The sequence below is a fragment of the Drosophila yakuba genome, chromosome 3R, assembly GCF_016746365.2.
Source record: "Drosophila yakuba strain Tai18E2 chromosome 3R, Prin_Dyak_Tai18E2_2.1, whole genome shotgun sequence".
Lineage (NCBI taxonomy): Eukaryota > Metazoa > Arthropoda > Insecta > Diptera > Drosophilidae > Drosophila > Drosophila yakuba.
This window is the reverse complement of record NC_052530.2, coordinates 3,534,169-3,560,804: the sequence shown is the minus strand read 5'-3', so window position 1 is coordinate 3,560,804 and position 26,636 is coordinate 3,534,169. Positions and strand designations below refer to the sequence as shown.

The 26,636-nt window shown below is 41.2% G+C and overlaps 5 protein-coding genes and 1 long non-coding RNA gene across 42 annotated transcripts in view; 4 read left to right on the top strand and 2 right to left on the bottom strand.

Annotated features, from left to right (window-relative positions):
• The window catches only part of LOC6535385 (TLD domain-containing protein 2), an 84,470-nt gene extending 78,753 nt beyond the window's left edge, over positions 1-5,717 (top strand). For all 35 annotated transcript variants that reach the window (XM_039375572.2, XM_015191621.3, XM_039375571.2 and 32 more), the window contains 4 exons: positions 3,686-3,807; positions 3,902-4,061; positions 4,412-4,581; positions 4,645-5,717. In XM_039375572.2, the coding sequence (XP_039231506.1) occupies positions 3,686-3,807; positions 3,902-4,061; positions 4,412-4,581; positions 4,645-4,780 (588 nt within the window). In that variant the 3' untranslated portion in view covers positions 4,781-5,717. The remainder of the gene's footprint in view (positions 1-3,685; positions 3,808-3,901; positions 4,062-4,411; positions 4,582-4,644) is intronic.
• Positions 811-3,116, top strand: LOC6535382. Its single transcript, XM_002095996.4, has one exon. It carries the CDS (start codon positions 1,193-1,195, stop codon positions 2,891-2,893), a length of 1,701 nt encoding a protein of 566 aa, XP_002096032.2. The 5' UTR covers positions 811-1,192; the 3' UTR covers positions 2,894-3,116.
• A 5,340-nt stretch (positions 5,718-11,057) lies between the features above and the next one.
• Positions 11,058-21,195, bottom strand: LOC6535380 (egl nine homolog 1). 3 transcript variants are annotated; one of them, XM_015191612.2, is made up of 5 exons: positions 20,190-21,195; positions 12,518-12,797; positions 12,311-12,391; positions 12,110-12,249; positions 11,058-12,050 (listed from the first exon to the last, which is right to left on the bottom strand). In XM_015191612.2, exons 1-5 carry the CDS (start codon positions 20,714-20,716, stop codon positions 11,672-11,674), a joined length of 1,407 nt encoding a protein of 468 aa, XP_015047098.1. In that variant the 5' UTR covers positions 20,717-21,195; the 3' UTR covers positions 11,058-11,671. The 3 variants fall into 3 exon arrangements, with proteins under 3 accessions (XP_015047098.1, XP_015047099.1, XP_002096030.1); XM_015191613.3 differs by lacking the exon at positions 20,190-21,195 and adding an exon at positions 19,379-19,851; XM_002095994.3 differs by lacking the exon at positions 20,190-21,195 and adding an exon at positions 13,934-14,439.
• LOC120321746 lies at positions 14,716-16,391 on the top strand. Its single transcript, XR_005561459.2, has 2 exons — positions 14,716-15,854; positions 15,925-16,391. It is a non-coding gene; the product is annotated as an uncharacterized LOC120321746 (long non-coding RNA).
• Positions 21,196-21,950: 755 nt separating the features above from the next.
• On the top strand, positions 21,951-23,316 carry LOC6535378 (enolase-phosphatase E1). Its single transcript, XM_015191611.2, has 4 exons — positions 21,951-22,045; positions 22,126-22,581; positions 22,826-23,082; positions 23,142-23,316. Exons 2-4 carry the CDS (start codon positions 22,226-22,228, stop codon positions 23,297-23,299), a joined length of 771 nt encoding a protein of 256 aa, XP_015047097.1. The 5' UTR covers positions 21,951-22,045; positions 22,126-22,225; the 3' UTR covers positions 23,300-23,316.
• On the bottom strand, positions 23,301-25,468 carry LOC6535377. Its single transcript, XM_002095991.4, has 3 exons — positions 25,045-25,468; positions 23,842-24,871; positions 23,301-23,787 (listed from the first exon to the last, which is right to left on the bottom strand). Exons 1-3 carry the CDS (start codon positions 25,256-25,258, stop codon positions 23,358-23,360), a joined length of 1,674 nt encoding a protein of 557 aa, XP_002096027.1. The 5' UTR covers positions 25,259-25,468; the 3' UTR covers positions 23,301-23,357.
• Between the last annotated feature and the right edge of the window lie 1,168 nt (positions 25,469-26,636).

Here is a 26,636-nt window from a genome sequence, read left to right as displayed (position 1 = left end):
CACGGCCTTTAAAGACCGAGAGACATGCGAGGCACTGCCTTGAATTTGGATGATTTTAGCAATGCGAATGATCTCACATCTGAATAGCAGCAGGTGTGGGTTGGTAACTAAAGTGTGGGTGCTGTCTGATAACTCCTATCTACCTCCTAACTATTAGTAATGCTACTTGTGTGCAAAACATGCAAATGTCTGAAATAAGGGAGAGCTTGTTTTGGTAATTCATACTCGATCACCACGAATACAATTAGCACAATCATTGACGTCACAAGCAAAATGTTCACACGCTGGGAAAGACGACATTGTCACACCCAGAAGCAATTCAAAGCACAATGTACTGGTAAATGTAACAGGTAAAAAAAAAGTCCGCACGCAAAATTAGCCGTGGATCAATGGGCCCAAATGAAATCAATTTCACATGATGGCGTAGTTTTGCTGCTATTAATCGGTGGCAGCATAAGCAGCGTCGCCCTATCACTAAGATTCCTTGCGGATAAGATTTCATTGAAATTAAATAAGGGACACTAGCACCCAGTTTTGCAGTGATATGGCTCAGTTCAATAAAACAGCCCCCATTAATCGGTTGTCCATCATGGGATTGCACGAAAAGCTACGAAAGTTTCACCATCATCACAGAGGTTCCTGCCAGCGAATTTTAGAGTGAGCTTAGGGGATCTAGATAGTTATCTCCAATTGCTATCATTTTGAAAATTCCATATTTTATGATCATGCCTAATAATAGGCGATGTAATTAATTAAATACCTATTGGAAACGAAGAATGTGGTTCTATTTTAAATTTTACATTTTGGGGTTCTGAAGAAGCATTTGCATGCAACATACATATACGCAAAATAATACAAAATTCCCAAAACTCTGTGGTAGCTGTGGTAAGCCTCTAGCTGAAAACAGGTATTATGTATGGTTTGCTATCAAGCAGGCGTTGCCCTTGCCTTCATCGGTTTTTATCTGGGGGTTCGTTGAGCAGTTTCATTTCGTTGCCAGTTGTTGTTTTATTTCGTTTCGTACAGAGCTCTCTAAAGTAGAAAATTCGAATTTATTTTCCCAACTCTGGGGTTTAATCCGTGTTTTGTTGGTCTTGCGAATTCGTGAAAGTGAGTTCTTTAGTCCGTGAAGAAGCGTGCTTCGTTTTCGCAGGTTTTTGCTAAATTGTGCGTGTATTTATTGGTTCCAATTATGAGTACCCATCAGTGCAGCCTGGGTAAGCTGGCCCGCCGAGGTGCCAGCCTGCAGATCACTCCTTTGGCCGCTACGATGCGGAGTCTATACCACACACGGAGTAGGCCATATGTGGCCCAGAGCATGGGTCAGCTAGGCCAACGTTCGAAGCCAGCGGCGCAGCCCTGCAACTTTGAGCGAAGCCGGGTGCGAAAGATCGCCGGGGTGAGGAAGACGATGTCCAACCAGATGCAGGGCATGGGCCCCAGCCTGGGACATGACAAGGTGGCGCCCTACAAGCTCTACGGCAAGTCGCGGCTGTTCTCCTCCTCAAGCAGCCTTAAAAGTCGCTTGCAGCAAGAGCAGCTAGAGCAAGAGGAGGACGAGGAGGAGTACTCGGGCCGGGTTTCCCAGCCCCCGCACACCACGGCCTCTTTGTCCGCCACCCAGCGGCGGTACAGTCAGGCGGCAGGATTCGGCAAGGGCATAGCCATGCAAACGGCCAAAGACATCAGCCAGTCCATTCAGGAGGAACTAATGGTTGTGGACGCCGACACGCGCGACATGCTTAACTGCGATCCCAGTCGCAAGGCGCTGCGCGACTACCACGACCAGATGACCCAGCGGTCAAAAAACTCTGTCGACCCCATGCAGGGTTGGAAGCATCCAAAGAACCTCAAGTATCTCTCCAATCTCCCGGCCGAGAGAAGTACCAGTAGCCCGGCAGTCCAACCCGAGGAGGAAGCCCAACGGCAAGTGAGGCCCCGTCGCCGCCAGATGATCATGGGTCATGCCACTCGCAATTTCGATGTCCTATCCCATCTCCCGCTTCAGCACACTTCCGGACCCAGGTTCGAGATGCATACCTCCAATGCTAAGGAGATGTTCTCGGAGCAGCGCAGCGAACTGCGTCCGCAGACAAGTTGGCACAGCCCAAAGCCAGTCGCCGAGGACAATCCCGAGGATCGGCTTATGGACGTGTCTATGGTCCGAGCAGAACGCCCAGATATCACAGTGGCCAGGGGTCTCTGGAAGTCCGGGGAGGACGCACCCGCCGAAACGGATTCGTGGTACGAGCAGCCCAAAGCAGAGCGAGAATTCTTAAAGCAGAACTTCCTCGGCGGAGCCAGGAGTCGCCGGAAGTTGGGACAACCCCAGTTGGACGAACCCCATTACGAGGCGGCCGACAATACGGCCCAGATTAGTGCCTCCCAGCAGGTGATTAACCAAAAGTTCGCCGGCTTCCGCATGTCGGCAAGGGGCAATCAGAAGCAAATTATAGAGTCGGTGAATCCGACACCGCAGCTCAAGCCTCATCAAAGAGCCATGTCGGAGCCCCGGGATACGCGAAGAAGACGCGGAACTGCGAAACAGGGCATCGAACGACAGGCTGCACCTCGGTTTGTTGGGGGTGACAGCCAACCAGCTGCGAAAGATGATGTCGATAAAGAGGATTTCAGGGAGTCCAATTGGCCGTCGCCCAGTAACTCAGTGCTCCCGATATCCTCTCGAAGCGATTCTCGCCTACAAACGGAGAACAGGTCGCGTTGTCGGAATGTCATGGGCGAGAAGCGGGGCCCCAAAAAGTCGGCGGCCACTGAACCTGCCGTGGAGGACAACGAAATCGCGATGCCGCCGGGTTACAAAAAGGAGTCGGCCGTCCAACGCCTGGGAAGTGCTTCTTCCAAACACAACAGCCGCGCCTTCAACAGCTACTAAGCAGTTGTGGCACGACCTCAGCACTTCTGAAAGTTCACTTTAATTTCGACCATCGTCCACAATAGATAGCCGCCTAGCCATTTGGAAATTCAAATTCGGTATCAAAATCCATAAAAGTCAACCAAATTGAGGCCTGGAAATCTTGTCCGCCAAGTGTAGTATATCCCCCGCAAACCTTAAGTAATTTAAATAAAATTGATTACTGTTGCGTAAATTACTGTAAGGACAACCTTTAATTTCTGCTCTGTCAAGAAAGTTTTCAATTATCGCAACGTCGTCTCTAGATTGAGTTTCGTTGTTTCGAACCAATCTTTTCTGTACAGGCTTCTTCTGAACCCTGTCTTTTAGAAAATCGGGTTAAATTATCCGAAACATCTTTCAGCATTGTAAAATAACCATTTTCTCGTGGACTTGTGTTATCTTTTACTTTTCTTCACTCCGCTAGTGCCTTGGCATCGTCGAGCCGTTTTAATTTGTAGTTAAGTTTTAAATCACAACAAGAGACACCCACAAAGACGGCAGACTCAAAAAACTGGCACTGCACTCCAAGTATAAAAGTATATTACATTCAATTGAAAATCCAACAACCAAATCAAAGCACCAATCTTAAAATGCTAAATCCCAAAAACCCTTTCCAAAAAACAGCAGAAACTTATTTAAATACCTCTTAAATATGTATTTTTATTTTGATTTGGATTTGATTACTTTACTTACTAGATAATGTTTAATAGTTGTACATTCATGTCTTGCTTGTTTTGCTAATATCTGCGTTTTTCATAAATCGTTCTTTAGGTGCTGTCAATGAGCACAGATGAATATCGCAAGACCTCACTCTTTGCCACAGGATCCTTCGACTTGGACTTCCCCATACCAGACCTGATCGGCAAGACAGAAATTCTTACAGAGGAACATCGGTAAGTTGTCACTTGGTTAGATTTTTTCACGTTTTGTTGACTTTCAAATGCCTTTATTAAACCCTTTTGATTCTTAACTAATGCTGCTCTACAGCGAGAAGCTCTGCTCACATCTGCCGGCTAGAGCCGAGGGATACTCCTGGTCCCTGATCTTCAGCACCTCACAACATGGTTTCGCACTGAACTCCCTGTACCGCAAAATGGCTCGTCTGGAGAGTCCAGTTCTGATTGTCATTGAGGATACGGAGCACAACGTAAGTTCAATCCCAACCTCATAGTAGAATGACATTTTAAAAGGTCAGGAAGTTTACTGTCCTGTTTAAAAGAACAACTATTACATGTTAGTCAAGTTCCACAGTTGAAAGTGTATTAGATCATAAATCAGCGCTCTTTTAAATATAGAATATGAATAATTTTCTCGCCATTAGTTAGTTTCTTTTTTTAATAAATTACAAAATGGCTTTGATTGATTATTCAGTCTGAAGTGGTAATTAATCGAACTCAAGCTTAGTGTAGTAAAGATGAGAGCAGTTAAGAAATGTTACACAAATTGTTTTATAAAAGCAAGTCATATCGATTTCACAAATTCTTTTTTCTAATTTAGGTATTTGGTGCCTTGACCTCCTGCTCACTGCATGTGTCGGACCACTTTTACGGCACCGGTGAGTCCCTGCTCTACAAGTTTAACCCGAGCTTCAAGGTGTTCCATTGGACTGGTGAGAATATGTACTTCATCAAAGGCAACATGGAAAGCCTTTCGATTGGCGCTGGAGAGTGAGTTTGATGCACTTGATGCACTCCTGGCAAGTGCTAATTTGTTGTTGAATCTATTTTCAGCGGTCGTTTTGGCCTTTGGCTGGATGGGGACCTGAACCAGGGACGATCGCAGCAATGCAGCACATACGGCAATGAACCTCTGGCGCCACAAGAAGACTTTGTTATCAAAACACTCGAATGCTGGGCATTTGTTTAAGTGAATTTCTGTTGTCGTCAACAAACATATTTAAGGATGGGAGCGAGGGCCTCCTGTCGACCTATCTATCTAAATAATTATATGTACTTGTACTAAAAACCAACAACCTGAGAAAGATGTCAAAAGCTGGTGTGCGTCCAAGAATCCGTCGGAGCGGTCCACACAGCCCGAACCCTAAATCACTTGAATACACCAACACCACATCAAAAAAGGATCTGCTTTAAAGAAAAATGCTTCTGAAAATTCGCTTCTCGGAAGCAAATGCGAGTTAGCTATGCGTTGGAACGTATTAATTATTTAGTTTTTATATCATATATTATTAAACAAAAGCAACTAAATTATGTGTTAGACTTAAACAAAACAAAACATGAAAAAACCGAAAAGGCAGACTAGCGAAAACAGTTGAGGATAAAATTAGAGGTCATCACACATCTCCATGAATAATATGGCACACGCTTACACCCACATACGCTCACACAAACACATTAAGTTTAGTTCTTATTAACGAAAATTATAAACAACAAATTTTGAGAAGAAACTTATAGCAAAAAGCAGGTTTTTATCATTTATCGTGTAAATTTCTCTTGTTTGATTTCAGTTTGAATTTAGTTTCGACCGATTACTTGCTAAAGTTATTGAGAACATTGTGAAAGAGCAAGCCAAGGAGATGAGAAAAATAAAAAGAATGTCGATATATTTTTAGTGCAAAAATGCTGATTGCAAGTAAAACTAAAGCAAAGATAACTTTAAACAATTTGACACTTATGTATATGTAAAAAAGAAGATGAGAGCGAGCGTTTTATTTTTTAGTTTTACACGATATACATATATTTAATTATGATTATTTTTATGCTAATGATGTTGACTTCTACGCAATTATACTAAAACTAAAACAGAAACAACACCAGAATGAAATACACATTATTATACAACCAAACTGGCCAAACAGAGGTTTTACTTCCTCCGAGACCCAGAAATTTAGCTCCCAATAGATCTCTTCAAAATAATTTGATCGCCCCACCACCTATTTTGATATGATATGAGGGTCCCAAGCAGGCGCACATTTGTTTTGTAGTCGTAACTTTTCTTTGCAAATATGGGTCACATACATATACGCAGATATTTCCACAGCAAAATCAGAATCAGGAACGTTGGCTCGATGCTGGTGTAATAGGTTTTGGGGAAATCAAACCAACAAACTTAAATGGCTTTATATCCCTTTTGAGATACAATTTCAGTATAATTATATATAAATAAATTATATACATATATGTATATACATAAATACGCTAATATATAAGTGTACAATGGTAGAAACAAACATAGGTATATGTAAGTGTAATTTTTGTAGTGTATTTGCGACCCAATTCAAAACCCCGGTCTCCCCAAGCCCCAGCTCCTCCAATCGATTGTATTGTGACCTCCCAAAAACCTTACGGCCACCACAGCCGACTCAGAAACATATTCTAAATATTCAAATACACACGAGACGCTGGGAGGTACATTTCAAAGAACAAACGAAACAATATTGCTGATATTTTACACAGAACAGAGTTCGAAACTAACAAAAAGTAAGGTATTAAAAACTTTTCATCGGAGTTCAAGTTTTTACTGGTTTAAAAGTGAAACAAAGTCACAAATCAACGCACACAAGCCAAGAAAATTGTGAAATTACTAAGAGATTGAAAATATTAAATGTAAAGATAATCCCAAACCGAAACCCAGAGAATCATCTAAGCATGCAACACTTTAGAGAAATTTTTAGCTGAAAATTTGCACGCACCTCTACCCTAAAAATGGAAATATACATATGAAAATTAAGAAAATGGTGAACCATGCAACACACGCCCGTGAAGATGTTTTAGATGTTATTTAAATGACATTGGCCAACAATTTTTGTGTAGTTTGCATGCGCACACACCTACAAACATTAATCTCTCTAAGAGTGGGATATAAAACTCTCAGCACGCATTAAACCAAATCACTTTCTTTTGAGGACTCTAGACAGAATGCAAACCAAGCAATGTAAAGGCTTGTTTACTGATCGAAAGTTACGATAACCTGAAATCGACAGATCGATCATCTTTTACTATAGGCAAACTTCATTTAAAAACTTGAGACCAAAATACGTTCACTACAAAATATAGCATGTTGTCGAACTACCCGCTAACACTTTCGTACTGGGTCGAGCATAATAGTTTGTTGACTACCAGTCAATTATGTCCCAAACAAAACTCACATACGCGACCTAAAAGCTTTATGGAATATACATATGAAGTCAAGAAGTGTTTATTTCCTTAGACTATGAAACTTTGTTGATGAATTCATAGCTATGTATTTTGTTGTGCGTTAAGCAGTAATAAAGTGAATATGCAAACCATATGGAGAAGAAATGAATGGAGATAATTTTATATTGTAACTTCTGTCAATTAAATTGTAGACTGGTGCATATACCAAGCGTCACATATGCCGCATATATAGTTGTTGCAGCAGGCACTTGTTTAAGCCATCAATGCATGATTTATTGATGACGATAGTTTTGCTCCCTTCAGTTTTGTTGTGAGTTCAATAAGTGCTTAGTATTGGTGTAATGTGTAATTCATAAATAAGTACCCAGATGTATATCAAACCTCATGGTTAGTTAATTGGTGTGGAATTATCCAAGCCCTTGCGAATGATTTTTGCACTTAGTGTCCGCATTTATAGTGCTCTTGCCCATTACAATGTTGAGTAGATTGCAAACGTTTCTAGTTGTTGTGCACCGAAAATTAAACACAATATAATTCGCACAATTCAAGGAAGATGCTGGCATTACCATATACACCATCTTAGAGATAGATTTGCGATTCCACCTAATAGAATGCTGATTGTAGAACCGCGCGATTGTATAAACTCCACTTACTAGAGACCACCACTCTACCCAGGCCATAACTAAAGGTCCATGCCACATAGCTATGACTTGACGAAAGGGAGGATTTTACAAACGATATTGACAGAGAAAGATGTTAGTGCAGCAGGTGGTTTATTTTTCTACCGACAGATTGCAAGCAATTGAGAACACAGTTGATTACTACACGAACAGCAGCCATTACCTTAATCGTGGTATATATACGAGAGGCATATATCTACCTAAATGCATACATATATATATATATTTTTGGAAAGCGAATCTAGTGTGTCTCGATGATATCGGCTAGCTGTATTCAGGCCGCGGCCAAGTACTAAGTATGCATATTTGCAATGGATAGTGATCAGAGTAAATGTTTAAAATAATAAGAGAATTGGAAAGTTTGCCTTGGTTGTTTCGTTTGAATGGAATGCATTTGTTGTTTTCACTTATACTTAACACATTTTACAGATATCGGATTAATTCATGTGTGCAACTTGTATCGTATCTATTATATTGCATTCCAACAAAAGCAAACTGAATAAGAAAGAAAAACAAATTAGCAGAACGCAAGAGAATATATATAAATATATCCTATATGTAAATGTAAAATCATTAAAAAAATGAACTTTTCTGAAAAATAAATTGTATATTCAAATATCAACTTAGTGTGCACTTTCAGTATTACAATTCTCACTATACCCGTTAGTTGTAGAGTAAAAGGGTATACTGGATTCGAAGAGAAGTATGTTACAGGTGGAATGAAGCGTTTCCGACCATATAAAGTATACAACTGTATATCAGGATCACTAGCCTAGTCGATCTGGCCATGTCCGTCTGTCTGTCCGTATGAACGCCTGTCCCTCCGCTTGATCTCGGAAACTATAAATATTAGAAAGTTGAGATTAGCCATGCAGATTCCTGAGACAAAGACGCAACGCAAGTTTGTTGCCATATATACTATATATATTTACTCTACGAGTAACGGGTATAACTATTGAAGTAATTTGGTAAGTATATAAGGGCTTAAATATTTTAATAACCATCTCTTATTCCAACTGACGCCAAATACCTATAAGTGACTTCAATGTTTTGATCTCTTAATAGGTGTAGCATCTATAAATCAAGTGTGAGTGCCTTATTTCCTCAGACCATTTCCAGATGCCCTATGCCCTATGATCTCTCTTGATTTTTAAGTACCCAGCCACAGCGTCGAATTCCTCGGTCGAAGCTCACCAGTTCGGATTCCAACTTACATCAGCTCCGAAGCTGCAGTAATCGTCATATATCCTAATAAAAAGGGTTCGGGTTAACAGACAAGTATATATGTCGGTTTCATTAGAGCATTAGAAATAAATAGATAATAATGAATTAATGACTGAGAAAATGTCGGTTAGCAGGGGTTTAATTTATCAGGGATTTGTGTATTATTATTTACCAGAAATCACAAATGATGTGTATTTCTCTTTGGCACTCCCAAGGTTAATGTAATTCAAAACAAAATTAAGTTAATGAAGATCGTTTGCATGGTGGCGGAAACAGATTTCATAGGAAAAATTTCCGCTTAATTATACGTTATGGTAGTAATTTAATGTATGTCCTTAATGCAATGTTAAAACGAGTGAAAACGCTATAGTCGAGTTTCTGATAACAGTTACTTAGCTAGTGGAAGTGCAAAGGAGAAATTTCCATACTGACAGTTTTTGGCGGTTTGTTAGAGTGGGCGTGGCAAAAAAATTGTGGGTGTGGCAACATGAATCAACAAACTTGCGCTGCGTCTATGTCTCTGGAGTCTGTATGCCCAATCTCAACATTCTAGCTTTTATAGTTCCTGAGATCTCGACGTTCATACGGACAGACAGACGAACGGACAGACGGACGGACAGGCGGACATGGCCAGATCGATTCGGCTATTGATCCTGATCAAGAATATATATACTTTATATGGTCGGAAACGCTTCCTTCTGCCTGTTACATACTTTTCAACGAATCTAGTATACCCTTTTACTCTACGAGTAACGGGTATAAAAGCCGAAACATTTTTCAAAAGTGTGGGCGCGGCAGTTTTGGACGGTTTGCGGGCACACACAATTTTTGGTACCATTAAAGATATGGACTAGTTTAACCCCATACAAAAACAAGAGAGAACGCTATAGTCGAGTTCCCCGACTATCTGATACCCGTTACTCAGCTAGTGGAAGGAGAAGGAGAGTCTTCAACACTAGATAGAAATTTACAAGACTAATACAAAAATGAAAAAATATCAAGACATTTTTCAAAAGTGTGGGCGTGGCAGTTTTGGGCGGTTTGTGGGCGTTAGAGTGGGCGTGGCAAAAAGTTTTTTGGCAAATCAATAGAAATTTACAAGACCAATACAAAAATGAAAAAATATTAAAACATTTTTCAAAAATGTGGGCGTCGCAGTTTTGGGCGGTTTGTGGGCGTTAGAGTGGGCGTGGCAACATGAATCGACAAACTTGCGCTGCGTCTATGTCCCTGGAGTCTGTATGCCTAATCTCAACTTTCTAGCTTTTGTAGTTCCTGAGATCTCGACGTTCATACGGACAGACAGACGGACAGACGGACGGACGGACAGACGGACGGACAGACGGACATGGCCAAATCGACTCGGCTATTGATCCTGATCAAGAATATATATACTTTATATGGTCGGAAACGCTTCCTTCTGCCTGTTACATACTTTTCAACGAATCTAGTATACCCTTTTACTCTACGAGTAACGGGTATAAAAACCAACCGTTCTGTAGTTATTTATTTACACCAGAAAAAGTGGTTTAATTTCCCATAGTGCGTTAGGCAAAATGGGTCAACATGCGCGGCGTGTATGTCTCTGGAGTCTGCTTACTGAATCTTATCTTTCTAATTCTAAATCGTCGTTCATACAGATGGACATGGCCAGATCGACTCGGCAATTTACCCTATTGATTATATGGTCGGAACACTTCCTTTTGCCTGTTACATATTTTTTAACAAATCTAGTATACCCTTTTGCTCTACGGGTATAGGTTAGGTTAGGTTTTGGGCAGTTTGTCGGTGTAAGAAAAGGGGGGAGAAATCGTTATAAATTTACATGACTAATCAAAAAAGTAAGTATGTAAAAGTTTTTTAAAGTTTTTTACATTCAAGCTTTTGCTTAGAACAAAATTTTCAAAAGACGTCTTTTTGGCGGTGTATGTATATACATATGTATGTACATTTCATTAAAGAAACTATAATACAAAAAAAATGTATATGTGCGAAAATAAGAGTGGGCCAGTTTTAAAGATGTTGAATTTAAGACTCGACGTTTAACTTTAAGACGTGCACCAAATTAAACCTCTTTTAAAATCTAAACCTCTCCAACCATATACAAAAAAGGTAGGCCACACGTGATTTATTAGCTCAAGCTTTTGTTTAATATAAAAAATACACATACAATATGTATATGACATAGATATACTTATTTCATGATTTACAAATAACAAGAGAACATGTTACGGAGTAACATTTATTTCGGTGTGTTATTATTTGTAAACGATATCAAGAATATGCCTAACAAGATGCATAAGAGTCTAAAGACTTAGAGGTAGCCAGTAACCGAATTTCCACACGATTTACTAGCTTTTTAAATAATTTTGAGATAAGATGCAATGAGCGTCGAAGCAGTTGCATATGTGATTGCATCTAGTTAACTTCTTTTTAGGTATAATACTTTGGCAGGTCCTGACAAAGATGCAACAACGTAAAATTAATAAACAACCAACTCGGACGCTGACATGGCAGTAAGCTAATGGTTAATGCGAGAATGACTAAGGGAACGACTTAGAGACTAAGCTAGGAGGCTTTACGATTAAAGGAGCTTTGAATAACTTTCGCAATGCGGGCTTGGCGCTGCGACCTGTACGGCGCTATAAATAGTTTTTAACTAGCTTTATATACATGTGTGTTTGGTTGGAAATAATTTACACTTCTTGGTTGCCCTATAGCTGAGCTGCTGGCTTGGGTTACGTGCATATTTCGTTGCTGGTGGCGCAGGAATTACTCGACACATTCGCGTTCAGCGCTCCTGTTCCCGTGGACATGCTAGCCGGTAGACTGGGTGAGGATGAAGCTATGGCTGCAGGTGGTGTGGTGGTGGAGTCTGGTTCAGTCCGTTGGGCTTGGACTTGAGCTACCAGATTGTTCGTCTTGCTGTTTTCCAGCTTGGCCCTAATTAGGGCCTCCTCGCGCTCCTTGGCATCGAAATACCAAACGGTGATGGCATAGCGGGTACGGTGAGCGGGCTGCACTTCGTGGGGATTTCGAATGTCGGACCAGAAGAATATCAGGCGATCAAACTTGGGCTCAATATCCGCCACTGTGGTTCCAGGTGTTGGTCGAATTCTGTTCATAGATAAGAGTTAGGTTGATGTTCAAGGCACAGATAAGTTGATTAATCCTACCGCAGAATGCCGCCACTTTCCCGCGCATCCCAGTTTATATTCAGGTAGTATATGGCCGTTATAACGCGACCATCCTTTTGAGGATTGTCTACATGCATGACGTAGTGAGTTCCAGATCCTGGATAACAGGCGACCATTGCCTAAGATTAAGGAATCATATATCAGCTTTTTCCCAATTGTATTTCCTTCGCTTACGCTTACCCTCGTGCGCTCCCTGATGTGGTAGTTGCCCAAAATGCCATTATCCTTCATCGTGTTTACACGGTACACCACAGAGTCAATCTGAAAAGAAAAATTAGATTAAACATATTTCGGCATTCAGAGTTAATAATAAAAAAAAATCAGCTCTTGTAGCTGCTTTCTGACTTAAGTAAGCACGAGTAAGTAGTATTTTTTTTCGTTGCTCACCTGATTGGTCAAATACCAAACATTGCTGCAGCCCGGCTCATTGCCACCAACCCACTTGATCTTATCGCCTCGGATCTTGTCACCGCGCACCGCGGGAACATCGGGCGTCTGGTTGGTCACCACTTGTCCATCTTGGAAGGCTCCTGCGTTATACATGCTTCGAACCTCGTTGAGGATCTTCAGACCCGTCTCCATGCCCAAGAAGTCGTCCACAACGGACAGGCCATACTGGTTCATGTCGCTGATGATGTTGCGGCACAGATCCTCATAGCGGCGCTCACTGTAAAAAATCGGAAGGAAAAATAGATATTAAGTCAGTCCAAGCATTTCAATAACGTTCCCTTTTAGTAGAGAGACGAAGTGAAAAAAGTATATTAACTATTCAAGGCCGATAATCTGTAAAAGAATTAGAGATGCCGATGTGAGTAAGGGGAAACCCCTGCATCTAATTAATCTAGACGCTTTTCTTCGCTATTTTTAGCACAAAAGTTCAATAGCGCTTAAGCTTTTTTACACGCATTTGAGAAACTGGTACTACAATGCATACAATTTTACAACCCTTTTATGATGCGCCCATAAAACCAATATTTTCATACATGTCGGTGGGTCCCAGTCACGTAGGCCATCCAAAAGTAAACTGACCCACCCCGCCGATTGTCCCAGACTATCACAAAATTCTGGATAAGCAAAGCAAAACTACACATTTCGAAATAAACACACAGGCTAAATTAAAGCATAAAGTCAAATCGTTGTTGCAAAAACACAAATATTTTTAAGAATCCCGGAATGGGAAAGGAAAGAACTTTAAGCACCCAACGCAAGAAATCAAATTCGGTCTCACCAATGTATTAATATACGAATTCCAAATCAATATATGTCTAAAGCTTAAGATACACGAAAGACGACATTGAAGATCACAAAGATCTTAACCGGTTTTATTGACATTCGCAGTGTCCAGGCTAATGCAAATAATAATTAACAGTTTATAAGAGGTGTATAATCCAGAAGAGAAAATAATTGATACTCAGCGCTATAAGCAGTTATTCTTATAAAAGTTTGTGACCTTAGATTTAAATGTATCAAGCATGTGCGGCGACTTCAGCCAAGACAAACACAACCATTAACAAATATGATGTGCATTTATAAGCATGTTGGTAGGGATTTTAAAATGTTATACAATGAGTATTGAAAATTTTTTTTTACAAAAACCGTTTTTATTAGCCCTATAACTCTAAAAGTATTATTCAAATTTAAACTTAACTAATTTAAATTTGATTACCTAAGGAAAATAAATATTAATATCCTTAACTATCATGTGGCAACTATTATTTCTTTCGCTAGTTGCTCCCATAAATTCTAGCCTCATTATACATTTGTTGCTTAGAAACTTTATTTCAATATTTCAAAGATCATTACCGCTTGTCCAGAAGTTCCCGAAAGTACTGCTCAGCATTGGCAGGATGTGCAGAGTGTTTAAAAAAGTTTTTATAGTCCGTGGTCGTGGAGGTTATCATTTTGTCCTGATTAGTCAGCTTGCTTTTCACTGTTATCACAAGAATTTCTTAAGTCTGAAGAATATTTTTGTATCTTCACAGAGGTCTCGGTCGTTGTTGAGCAGAAAAAGGGTAGTGAATTAAATTTCTAGCATTTAAATTGTTCCATAATCCCTTTTCGATACTCCGAATTGGTGGCTTTTCTACAAAGGGGTTTTCAAGAAGTTCACGCACAAATGAAGAAACTGAAATTACCCGCGACTTTTATGCAAACGGGAGTCTCGATTACAAGAGTGAAAGAGAACAAGTTAGAGGGATACCGGCGGCTATATCGTATATTGGTGCAGTCGTGTTGGTGGGCAGGTACAAATAATTGCAGTTTGCATTTGTTGGGGCCAGCTGCCTATATGCGTATTTTAATTTTTGCTTTGTTTCACTAGCATATGTTTGTTTTGATTTGCCTTGGTTTATGCACAGTTAGTCACGTTTGTTTATCGGTCAGCTTCGGTTAACTAATATACATAAGTGAAAATTTGAAGCAGCTAAAACGAACCGCACTCGTCGCCGTTCGTTTTCCGAATGCGGTAGCACCGCAGGTTGCTCTCGCCCGATATCGTTTGTAACAAAAGAAAGAGCCAGAGAGTTTTGAGAGCTGGTGAAATGAATTTAGCTATTTTATGGCCAAAAATAGTATACAAGTGCTCGATTTCACTTTTGTTTGTAGTTAACGTTCCATAAATTGAATTAATACATATGTATGTGCAAGCAATACCCCTCGATGTTTTAAAAAGACGGTTGAGAATTGGGAAAGGTAACTGTATATTAAATTTTTATTAATAGCTTAAAACTAAGCCAGTATTTGTTAGTTAGTATATTGGTTTCAAATGGAATATATGTACAATCTTAATACTTGTCACCCTTTTTTAATTTTATGTCCCCATTCCGCCCATATATTGTAAATCTTAGGATTTTAGAATACGATCATTTAATATGATAACATCCAGACCCGTAGAAAAAGCTTTAATTTAAGTTAATTTGCTTTAGCTATTCTCTAACCGCCTCCCAGAGCCTGGGAAGCAGCTAAAAAATTGGAGGAGAAGCAGTCGCTTGATGCGATAAGCAGCACCTTCAAGGTGTGAGCAAATAACGAAAAATAAGGAAAATTCGTATGTACGTACATAGATAAAAGGCAGCTGCAGATAGCTAAATGCCATGCTTTATGAGCAAATTTAAGGATCCGATACTCGCAAGGTTCCAGGAAGCGAGGGAAGCTACTCGTCCCGCTTGCCCTTCAAGAGAGTTCAAACACTCTCTGCCAATGCAAAGCAAATGCAAGCGGAAAAGCAAACAATAAGGCAGAAAGACAAGCGCAACAATCGTCACGTAGCCCAGCACACACACCAATGCGCAATTGGCACACGCACATGCGAGCGACACACACAAACGCAAAGAAGCCACACGCACAAGCGTTAATGCGATAGCCAAGTGAGTCAGAAAGAGAAGGTCGCCAGCTAAGGGAGTGCGAGGAGGTCAGAGATACTATAGATATTTAAATAGGTTGATACAAATATTTGCTAAAAATGATTTAAAGACACACTAAGAAAGAAGAGCTACAGAACGGCGGAAGCTTGGCGAATGTACAAAAACCACACAATTGGGTCAACGGCCCAGTTCAAAGTCGATGCCAAACAAAGTGCACACGGAGAAAATGGGGAGACCTTTCAATTCACCATGAAATAAATAAACTTCTCTGAAATCTGCCAACTTGCTAAAGCCAATATAAAGTCGACAAAGACGTCTTAAATCAGTTATGCAATTGGTGACGATAAAAGTTAAGATCAGAAGTATGTTATGGAATAAAGACCCTTCTATTTTCAGTTCTTTCTATACTTTATTTTTTGGTTCTACCCTTAGCATCGCAACAACCATAAGACCACAAGCACTATGGCCACTAAACTGATTTCTTTAAGGGCATGCATACATACATATTTCCGTGTACATTGTAATGATCGATTGGCGCCCGTTTCGTCTGTAATGTATTACGTGCGACAACGTCGACTCGGGCACGTGTACCACACCAGCTCGCAGCCCTTTTAGTGGGCGGAGAACCAGCTGGGCGACCTTGGTGACGTGCGTCTGCCTACGTATGTATATAGCTCGCTCTGGCTCGCTTCGGGAGACTAAAGGCAATACTTTCCACGCAATTGGAACTGGATTACATACAGATGTATGCATGTACATAGATAAAAGAAATTGCAACAAAAAGGTTCTTTCTTGGATAAATGGATAATCGACAGAATTTATTTTGATCTGAGTAAACTTGATTAGATTTATACTGGAAAATACTTTCACCTTCATTAAAAACTACATTAAACATCCAAGAAAGTTCAAAAAAGACTGAAAAATACGCGACTAAGCTTTAAGTTGAACAACTATCCCCGACTATCTGATACCCGTTACTCAGCTAGTGTAAGTGCGAAGGACAGTTTTTGGCGGTTTGTGGGCGTTAGAGTGGGCGTGGCCAAAAGTTTTTTGGCAAATAGGTAGAAATTTACAAGACTAATACAAAAATGAAAAAATATCAAAACATTTTTCAAAAGTGTGGGCGTGGCAGCTTTGGGTGGTTTGTGGGCGTTAGAGTGGGCGTGGCAAAAAGTTTTTTTTGCAAATCGATAGAAATTTTCAAGACAAATACAAAAATGAAAAAATATTAAAACATTTGTCAAAAGTGTGGGCGTGGCCGTTTTGGGCGGTTTGTGGGCGTTAGAGTGGGCGTGGCAGCATGATTCGACAAACTTGCGCTGCGTCTATTTCCCTGGAGTCTGTATGCCTAATCTCAACTTTCTAGCTTTTGTAGTTCCTGAGATCTCGACGTTCATACGGACAGACAGACGGACAGACGGACGGACAGACGGACATGGCCAGATCGACTCGGCTATTGATCCTGATCAAGAATATATATACTTTATTCTTCCTTCTGCCTGTTACATACTTTTCAACGAATCTAGTATACCCTTTTACTCTACGAGTAACGGGTATAATTATAAAGTCCTAGAGCAAATATAACCACCTGAGAATGGATTAAATGCGCAACAGTATTGTTTGTTTTTCCCCAGAGAGTTGCTTGACAGGCAGACCAGCAAATTTATAAACAATGCCGGAATTTTGCAAGCCCCTCAAAATGAGAATACGTCGGGGTGACTGCACTAATTGTTTGATAAAGAACAACAAATCCCGCCGCAGATTGAAATCCATGAGCTAAGTTAAGCGCTTAACTTTGATAACACGATTTAAACGATCCGCTTGCGTATACCCGGCACGTAGGCAAAACGCTCCAGACCTCCCTGCGGAACGGACCACCCACTTCTGGCGATAAGAAGGTAGAAAACAATGCGGCTACACTGCACCTGACGAAACCGATTTAGGACAGTAAACCAAAATTATGAAGGATACCAGTAGAAAAAAAATATCGAAACTGTTGGAGGGGAAATTTACCTAATCTTAGATTCATAAATGTTTCACTTATTTTTCATCATTTTCAGTTCATTTTTGTTATATTTGTTAATGCCGGTGCAAAGCAAAAATAAATAAGCGAGTATCGAAACTTTAGACGCAACAAACTGCGCAACAGAATAATTACAAAGTCAGCACCCTCCGCCCGGAAGAATGCGTCTCCGACTGCGATTACAGGTGCTTTTAGATCGGGCATGGGCGCCATATGCACTATGCGGCTGGGCACGTAATGCCAAAGGTTAATACTCGACTTGAGAGCTGCCATCTCGGGACAGATTGGTGAATTGTTCTGATATTAATTTATTTTAGATATTGATATTAGTCTTTGTCTTCTAATGAGTGCTTTCCAAGTTCCCAATTGTATTGAACACCCATAGCACAATAATGATCTGTATGTCTTTCTACAGCAGTTCCGAAAACGAGAGAATACTAATATTTTCACTATTCGAAAAGAAAAAAATAACCTTTACTGTTATACTAGTCTACCCAGACAATCAAAGCCGATTGTGAGAGTTTTAAAACTATTTGAGTAAGCACGCAAACGTGGTAACATCAGATAGTTATGTTCAATGAGTGTTTCCAAACTTCTGCTTTGCATTATATAACCTTTTTAGAAGGTACACGCTGAATGTCAACAACAAAGAAATTAGGTGCTAAGAAGCTTAAGGATCACAAAAGCCATAAACTGCAACCACATATGAGCGATATGCCGCCACCATCTTTGTGATGTTTTGCTTTTGATTCGAGTGGTTTTTCTGAAGTGGGCACGTAAATGCTTATCGTTAATTGATTGCAAACGCAACTTCTAAGTAAACGGTCGGCTTTCTAATCGAGGCGTTTGTTTTAGTTGGTTAGTTATTATTTAAAATAATAGGTGATTGAATACAAAATAAGCACGTTCAACGTTCGAATAAAACAATATTTTAAAAAGTCAACGTTTTGATTTATGAAGAACTAATTGGTTGCAAGTATAGGAGTAAGATAGGCAAACGATTCCAGATATCAAATTTCAAAAATTCGATTTTACCGGAGCCAGCTTTGTCGTTTAAGTGTTTTCAAGTATGCAAAAAATGATGCCCCAACTGATTTTGAACATAAGACATCAATATCTGATTAACATTTTGCTATTTTTATACCCGTTACTCGTAGAGTAAAAGGGTATACTAGATTCGTTGAAAAGTATGTAACAGGCAGAAGGAAGGGTTTCCGACCATATAAAGTATATATATTCTTGATCAGGACCAATAGACGAGTCGATATGACCATGTCCGTCTGTCCGTCTGTCTGTCCGTCCGTATGAACGCTGTGATCTCAGGAAATACAAAAGCTAGAAAGTTGAGATTAAGCATACAGACTCCAGAGACATAGACGCAGCGCAAGTTTGTCGAATCATGTTGCCACGCCCACTCTAACGCCCACAAACCGCCCAAAACTGCCACGCCCACACTTTTGAAAAATGTTTTGATATTTTTTCATTTTTGTATTGGTCTTGTAAATTTCTATTGATTTGCCAAAAAACTTTTTGCCACGCCCACTCTAACGCCCACAAACCGCCCAAAGCTGCTACGCCCACACTTTTGAAAAATGTTTTGATATTTTTTCATTTTTGTATTAGTCTTGTAAATTTCTATCGATTTGCCAAAAAACTTTTTGCCACGCCCACTATAACGCCTACAAACCGCCAAAAACTGTGTTTAAGACTCTCCTTCTCCTTCCACTAGCTGAGTAACGGGTATCAGATAGTCGGGGAACTCGACTATAGCGTTCTCTCTTGTTTTTTGCTTGAAATGTTCATACTATTGTAACATTACATTGTAACATTGTAATTACATTCTACATTAATTTCATTACATACACGGAGTCTTTGGATCGGTAACCCGAACTTGGAGTACGAACGCCATCCGTGTCCTGTAAGGATTGTAGAGGTTTGCGGCTGCGCTTAGATGATTGGCACCTTGGGAGGATCGTTGTCCGAGTATCTCAAGGAAATCGGGCCATGGCCAACAGTGCTGCCTTATTTTGGACATGCTTGAAGAAGCTGGAGGAGCATCGGATGCATCGGATAGAGGAGCCAAACCGGAGGAATCGCTAATTAATCATTGATGACCAGCAAATGCAGAGATCCCAGTGGGAGACATCCGTAATGAGTTCGAAAAAGTCAGCTACTCCCTTGACTCAGAATCGAACTGGGTGCTGGATAAATGTCGGGCATACAGGGTCGAGATCAAGACGCTGCAGTACATGCGGTATGTATGTATGCAGTTGAGAATAAGGAACTGGGTCAACTGAAGAAGCCAATGCACTCCTTGCATTTTTAAAATTCTGAGAACCGTTGAATTATTTGGCGGTGAGTAGCTAAGTAACGCTGCTGCATCGCAATTCCTAGAAGGTAACAAAGTTACGTTACGGTGTTGCCAGCTCTAAAATGGAGAGCCATAATCGTCGAGTGAGGCCTGGTCGCGCAAGAGAAAGAGAAGATGATAGCAAAGAGGGAAAAGAAACATGTTCTCATTTACGGATTAGAGACAATGGCGAGACACTTGGATTTAAATTTTGCCGTGCTCGGGACTTGCTGTGCTAAAAATATGGTAAACTCTGAAAATATGAACTATCCGATAAGTATTTGTGTCAGTCTGATATTATACTAAAACATCTAACATATGTACCTTCCTGATCCCATGAAGCTGGCATCCGCAAGTCCGATTTGATAGCTGGAGCTCTTTTCGCCATGATGGTGTTGCTGCTGCTGCCTTTGACCAGCTTCCGTTTCTGCTGCGGCCGCCTTCTCCTGGATGCCCGGCTGTCCGAGGAGATTCAGCAGATTGTCTACTTCGGCGGGCCAACTCTGCGCCTGGTGGGCAGGCGTCATCATCTGGGCGGTGGAGCAGTTGGCGCCGGCGCCGCTGCCCTCCAGATTAGCAGATGCCACCACTTGTGGCAGTGGCTGGAGTTGCTGCTGCTTGTTGTTGTTGCTACTGTTGAGTTTTTGGCGGGTCAGGAGGCGACACTCGGTGCGGTGATCGGGCCAATGGAGGAGCTGGTGGGCGGGGGAGCAGTAATAGACAGCCTTGCACTTGGCGCAGCGCAGCAGCTGCTGTTGAGTGCTGCAAATGGAACAGCGCGGCGGGTCCATTGCCGATTTGGATCCGGAATGGTTAACTGAATCCCTGTCCTTTCCGCGACCCCTGCTCATAGCATTTTGTGGAAGAGGAGAGCCAAAGGCGACGACCGATTTTAACCTTGTAAGCTCTCCCAGCTTGTTTACCCCTCCTCGCCTTCTGACACTGAGGTAATCACACACACGCGCTCTCAGATTATAACTAATTGTTATCAATGCGATTTACTGCACTTGGACGTTTTAGCCAACATTTCAGTTAGGTCCGCTTGCGCTTATTTTAATCACGTAGGCCACCGAATTAGCGAAATAAACAAAAAAAACACACAACGCACACACACAGACGCAGCTATAAGTGCGGTGTTGTTGGTTTTGCCTGCGAATATGCAAATTTGCAAGCCGTTTTTAGGTTGGACCTTTTCACCCTAAATACTGTTTAATGCTTTGTCTTGGACTACAATTGATAAAAAAGAAAGCGCACTGTGCAGAAAAGGGAGAATTCTTAGCTCAGCAATAAAATTTATATTTTCTAGCGATGGGCGTCAACCGATAACCATAGTGGAACCATTTAAATGTAATCGTTGTACAGCACTGTTACTGGCTGGCAATCGGTTTCGATAACGCTAGTGGTGATAATTTTATACCGACACTTAAATACCACCCATTTCTGGGAACGGATATCAAAGTTTATTATTTCATTATTATACCCATTGAATGTACGTCAAATTAGCGCGATGAGTTTGCGCATTGTTAATAAAGCGGTTCATGATAGAAGGCGGCAAATGCCTTAAAACTCCTCCCACTGTTACGCGATTTTCTGCAAAAGTGGGGATTTCCAGAATCATTACTTAATTAGGCCTACATAAGCCTATAAGCACGGCATTCTGGGACACGCTCTGTAAACAGCCACAATATGAAATGAAATTTAAGGTCATATTTATGTATGGCATGTCTCAAAAACTGGGGATCATTTTTTTATGAAATTTTCCTGAAGGCAATGTCATTTACGGTGGTCTGGCGTGCATTATGGAACACGCTCTGCGAGTGGAGATATTCCTTACTTAGTGGGGAGCAAATTTTTTAATTGCATATTTTGTATACTTTTATGAACTTTTATAAACTTAAGTCGCACATAGATAGTTAGATCTTTCTTTTCTTTACATTTTTACATTTTTATTCTTTGGAATTCATATCTAAATAACAAAAAAATAAATAAATAAAAATCCCCATATTCCAAATTCCACCGTTCCGCCATCGCCGCTAACTCATCGACGCTAATTTGACGCACATTTTCATTTACTAGCTTAAATATTTGATTACACAAGCCTTAGAAAACAAAAAAGTTATCTAGAAATTCAATTAACTCAAAGAGAATGAAGAATGAAGTTCTTCAATACAGTTGAGAAGGTACTTTATGTCTTGCAAATACCCTTATCGTTTGTTTCCATGTATTTATTTCAGTGACCGATTCCTTTTCTTGTCGATAGTTGATCACGCGATTTACCATCTTTATTATCAGACACACAAACAGATGCTGTGCTGGAAAATCAACTGGTTCCGGGTAACGTAATCCCACTGATAAGAGCAATGACGTCCAGTGAACGAGTGGCCAAAGTGGTACTGGTGGACATCGAGGGCACCACCACTTCGATTAGCTTTGTGCACGAAGTCCTGTTTCCCTACGCCAAGCAGAATGTGGAAAAGTTCCTGAGGGATTCCTGGAAGGTAGATGATATACAGCGCATTGTCCAGGATATGCAGCAACTGCCCCAGTTTGAGGAATACAAGGTCCTGTTAAGAGCTCCACCAGCGGAAGTGGATGTTGAACTGATTGCAGGCTTTGTGCGCTATCTAATTGATCAGGACCTGAAGGTCACGCCAATGAAAACGCTTCAGGGCCTAATTTGGGAGCAGGGCTACACTAATGGAGAGTTGAAGGGCCAGTAAGTTTACTAAAACCATTCAATATGTTCCTATCATGGCCATATAAGCTTAACAATCCGATCTCTCAATGGTTATCAAAAAATTCTTACTTAAAAATAACTTCAGTCTTTCCAAGTTCACCAAAAATAATTAAACCCTAATTAAATTATAACACACATATTTGTACTTAATATTGACATCGACATATTATTAATAATAAATATCTACTCGTTTTTAATTAATTATCTATAATTTGTATTATAGTGTATACGAAGATGTTCCCGCAGCTTTTGAGGCCTGGCGTGCTGCTGGTCTTCAGATTGCCGTCTACTCCAGTGGCAGTGTGGCTGCCCAAAAGCTGATATTCGGACATAGTTTAGTGGGGAACCTGCAGCCGCACTTGAGTGCTTATTTCGATACCCATGTGGGCCACAAACAGGATCAAAAATCTTATGAAAACATTGCCAACCTATTAAAGGAGGACCCGAAGCAGATTCTATTTCTCACGGATATTCCAGGAGGTTTGTGGCTGATCGACGCGGACTCCCCATAACAATATTTACATTAAATTATATTTCAGAAGCGGCTGCCGCTCGATCTGCGGGATTGCAAGCCGTCATTCTGCAGCGTCCTGGAAACGCCGCCTTAGCGGACGATCAAAAAGCTAGTTTTGAATTGATGCCGGACTTTAAATCACTTCAAAATCTGAAACTGCCGATCAATAAATACCAGGCTTAGGTCATTTCAAAAGAGTATATATATATTGTGACTATGTGCTTGGAAATTATGTGAATCTCTAGAGGAAAGCTCGATCTACGCTGCACAGGTCGTCACCGCTATCATGGATGGGCGTGTCAGTCGTCAGCCCTTGCGGTCGTCGTCCGGACCGCTTGCTTCTTTGAGACTGCCTCGAACAAGACTTTTCAGAACCATAGATCTTGCGCAGCTGCTGCAGCTTAGTATCCGCATCTGGAACTGGACAGTCGGACTTTTTCTTTCTACGTTGCCGGCTTTCCTCACAGGAATGACGCAATTCCTCACTCCGGCAGGTGTGGGTGAGCTTGCCCACTTCCGGGCCCCAGAATGTGGGACCTTCAAGAAGAAGCGGAGCGGATTTTACCCGTTGGCGCATCATTTCCATATGTAGTTCGTACTGGCGCTCCTGAAAAGCCTGCTCTGCCCTCCGGGTGGCCAGTCGGATGGATAACAAAGCTTTGTGAGATTCGCTAAAGAATAAAACAATGAAATTGTGGGAAACTTAATATTTCCGAACTACTTACTTCAAGGACAGCGATTTCCAAGCAGGAGTTTTTCTCACCTCCCAATCGAATTGCGGACGAGGATCATGATAAGTGCAGTTGTTTTTCAGCTCCTTAACCTTTTTCCTAGAGACTTCAGCTCTCAAAGTTGCCGCTAGATTAGGACGAGATACTGGGTGCAGCGGTGACACACTGGGCGTTCTCCTCTGGACCGATCCCTCTGGCAACTCATAGATGTACAGCGGAGGTAGTGGTTTCTCATCCCTTGCGTTAGGCGCTGGCTTTGGTTTCCTTATTCTGCCGCGTCTTTCTCGACCTCTTGCTGCGGTGGAAGCACTACTACTTCGCTTCGTTGAGGAGGGCGATTGAATCTTGGGAACTTCCTCCTGCTTACTGGGCGGAAAGTAGTTGCTTCGCGCAGGCTGAACTAGTTTGGAAGGCTTCGAATGAACCTCTGAGCTAATTCCTTGAAGATCGTTGACACTGAAGCACCTGCGTAGCATTTCCCTCCGGCACTTCGCCCGTTCTGCCGTGTTCTGGGGAGGATTGGCAGTCTTCTGACAGCGGTTTTGTGTCTGACTCTGCTTGTTGGGTTGTGTTTGAGTCCCATTGCTGCTTGTGGACTTTGGCCTGCGGAACTCCGCTTCAAAGTTCTTAAGGGACCTCTTGAAATCTGCAACCTCCACAGCAAAATCCTCTTTAAAGCTTTTTAGGCGACTCAAGTCCCTAAGGCACTTGTCGTACTCATCGCTTAGACAACTGGGAGTATGCACAACTGGATGCGTAACGCATCTATCCTGTTGATTGGGGATCACTAAAATTTCTGGCGAAGGAGCAGAATCCAGCACCAAAGGACGTTTTCTTATCTTTTTCACCTTGGAAGGCCGCTTTTTAGACTTTCCATGACAGACAGAACTGCTGCTGACACTAGCACTTTGCTCTAAAATTGGAGCAGTTGCTGACTGAGATCGCAATTCTCGGCTGGTGCTTCGCAGGCTCTCCAGAGTTGAGTAGAACTCAGCTTGGTGCAGGTGCTTAACATCACAGTAGTCTAGAAAAACCAAAAAAAATGTGAGAATTGTGAACTTTCTAATTATCTATAGTTATGATTTAAAACAAGCGGAGTTGCTCAACTATCAAATACCCTAAGCTAATGGGACTGCGAACGAGAAAGTTCAACATTCTTTTTGACAAAACAATTTCAAAAAAATAAGTCGAACTCACCAGGTATACTGTCGTAAAATTTAGCTAGGGACCTGACCCCCATATGGCTTCTCCAAGCAGGAGTCTCTGCATCCGCCTGTGAAGTGGGAGCCTTATCAGACGGCTTCCTTCCACCAAAGGAGCAAAGCTTGGGGCGATTGTATACCGGCGCCGGACAGTTATTGCACGGATCGATGGGCACTTTCACACAGGAATTCAGAATGTGCGAGTTCATGCTGCGAGAAGCCAAAGAGTTACCACTGGAATTGCTTCAACCCGCTTTATCAATATCAGCCACAATATACAGTTGTTGCCAGCGGTAACCCTGCACTGTTTGTTTTTGTGCACTTCCGTTTTGGGCACACCATTCGCCAGGTCACGCACCACATTGCTGTCCTGGTTTCGAATGCACTTCGTCTGCGCAGTCGCAAGGGCTGGGAAAACCTTAGTTAAGGTCCCAGAAAGTTATATACCCTTCCCTAGAATATATTCATTGATCGATATAATAATGTTTTTAAATGTTTCACGGGCTATCCATCTGGAAAGCAGACCTAGTTGTACAGAAAGGATTCTACAAGGATTCTACTATATATACACGAAAAAACGAAAATCTGTTATGGCGCTAAATAGTTATACACCAATCGTCGTGGAGTAGCGTAAAATCTAAGCTTACCAAGTCTTTACGAAATTATATGGTTCAGAAATAAAAACAAGAGAGAACGCTATAGTCGAGTTCCCCGACTATCTGATACCCGTTACTCAGCTAGTTGAAGGGAGAAGGAGAGTCTTAAACACAGTTTTTGGCGGTTTGTAGGCGCTATAGTGGGCGTGGCAGAAAGTTTTATGGCAAATCGATAGAAATTTACAAGGCCAATACAAAAATGAAACAATTTCAAAACATTTTTCAAAAGTGTGGGCGTAGCAGCTTTGGGCGGTTTGTGGGCGTTAGAGTGGGCGTGGCAAAAAGTTTTTTGGCAAATCGCTAGAAATTCACAAGACCAATACAAAAATGAAAAAATATCAAAACATTTTTCAAAAGTGTGGGCGTGGCAGTTTTGGGCGGTTTGTGGGCGTTAGAGTGGGCGTGGCAACATGAATCGACAAACTTGCGCTGCGTCTATGTCTCTGGAGTCTGTATGCTTAATCTCAACTTTCTAGCTTTTGTAGTTCCTGAGATCACAGCGTTCATACGGACGGACAGACAGACGGACAGACGGACATGGTCATAACGACTCGGCTATTGGTCCTGATCAAGAATATATATACTTTATATGGTCGGAGACCCTTCCTTCTGCCTGTTACATACTTTTCAACGAATCTAGTATACCCTTTTACTCTACGAGTAACGGGTATAACAAGAGAGAACGCTTATAGTCAAGTTCCCCGACTATCTGATACCCGTTACTTACTCTATTGGGCGTTAGAGTGGGCGTGACAAAAAGTTTTTTGACAAATCGAGAGATATTTACAAGACTAGTTAAAATGTGAAAAAATATCAAAACATTTTTCAAGTGTGGGCGTGGCCAAGAATATTTTGCAAATCGATAGGAATTTACCAAACCAATACAAAAATTAAAAAATATCAAAACAATTTTCAAAAGTGTGGTCGTGGC

Bases quoted from the DNA above. Each gene is read 5' to 3' on its own strand.
- LOC6535382 (XM_002095996.4), top strand. From the start codon at position 1,193: ATGAGTACCCATCAGTGCAGCCTGGGTAAGCTGGCCCGCCGAGGTGCC.
- LOC6535380 (XM_015191612.2), bottom strand. From the start codon at position 20,716: ATGAGCAGGGGTCGCGGAAAGGACAGGGATTCAGTTAACCATTCCGGA. The intron at 12,392-12,517 runs GTGAGCAACGAA...TTTTCTTTTCAG, and splicing joins TTTGGTATTTGACCAATCAG to ATTGACTCTGTGGTGTACCG. The intron at 12,250-12,310 runs GTAAGCGTAAGC...CCTTAATCTTAG, and splicing joins ACATCAGGGAGCGCACGAGG to GCAATGGTCGCCTGTTATCC.
- LOC6535378 (XM_015191611.2), top strand. From the start codon at position 22,226: ATGACGTCCAGTGAACGAGTGGCCAAAGTGGTACTGGTGGACATCGAG. The intron at 22,582-22,825 runs GTAAGTTTACTA...TTTGTATTATAG, and splicing joins AATGGAGAGTTGAAGGGCCA to TGTATACGAAGATGTTCCCG. The intron at 23,083-23,141 runs GTTTGTGGCTGA...ATTATATTTCAG, and splicing joins TCTCACGGATATTCCAGGAG to AAGCGGCTGCCGCTCGATCT.
- LOC6535377 (XM_002095991.4), bottom strand. From the start codon at position 25,258: ATGAACTCGCACATTCTGAATTCCTGTGTGAAAGTGCCCATCGATCCG. The intron at 24,872-25,044 runs GTGAGTTCGACT...TGGTTTTTCTAG, and splicing joins ATTTTACGACAGTATACCTG to ACTACTGTGATGTTAAGCAC. The intron at 23,788-23,841 runs GTAAGTAGTTCG...TTTATTCTTTAG, and splicing joins TGGAAATCGCTGTCCTTGAA to CGAATCTCACAAAGCTTTGT.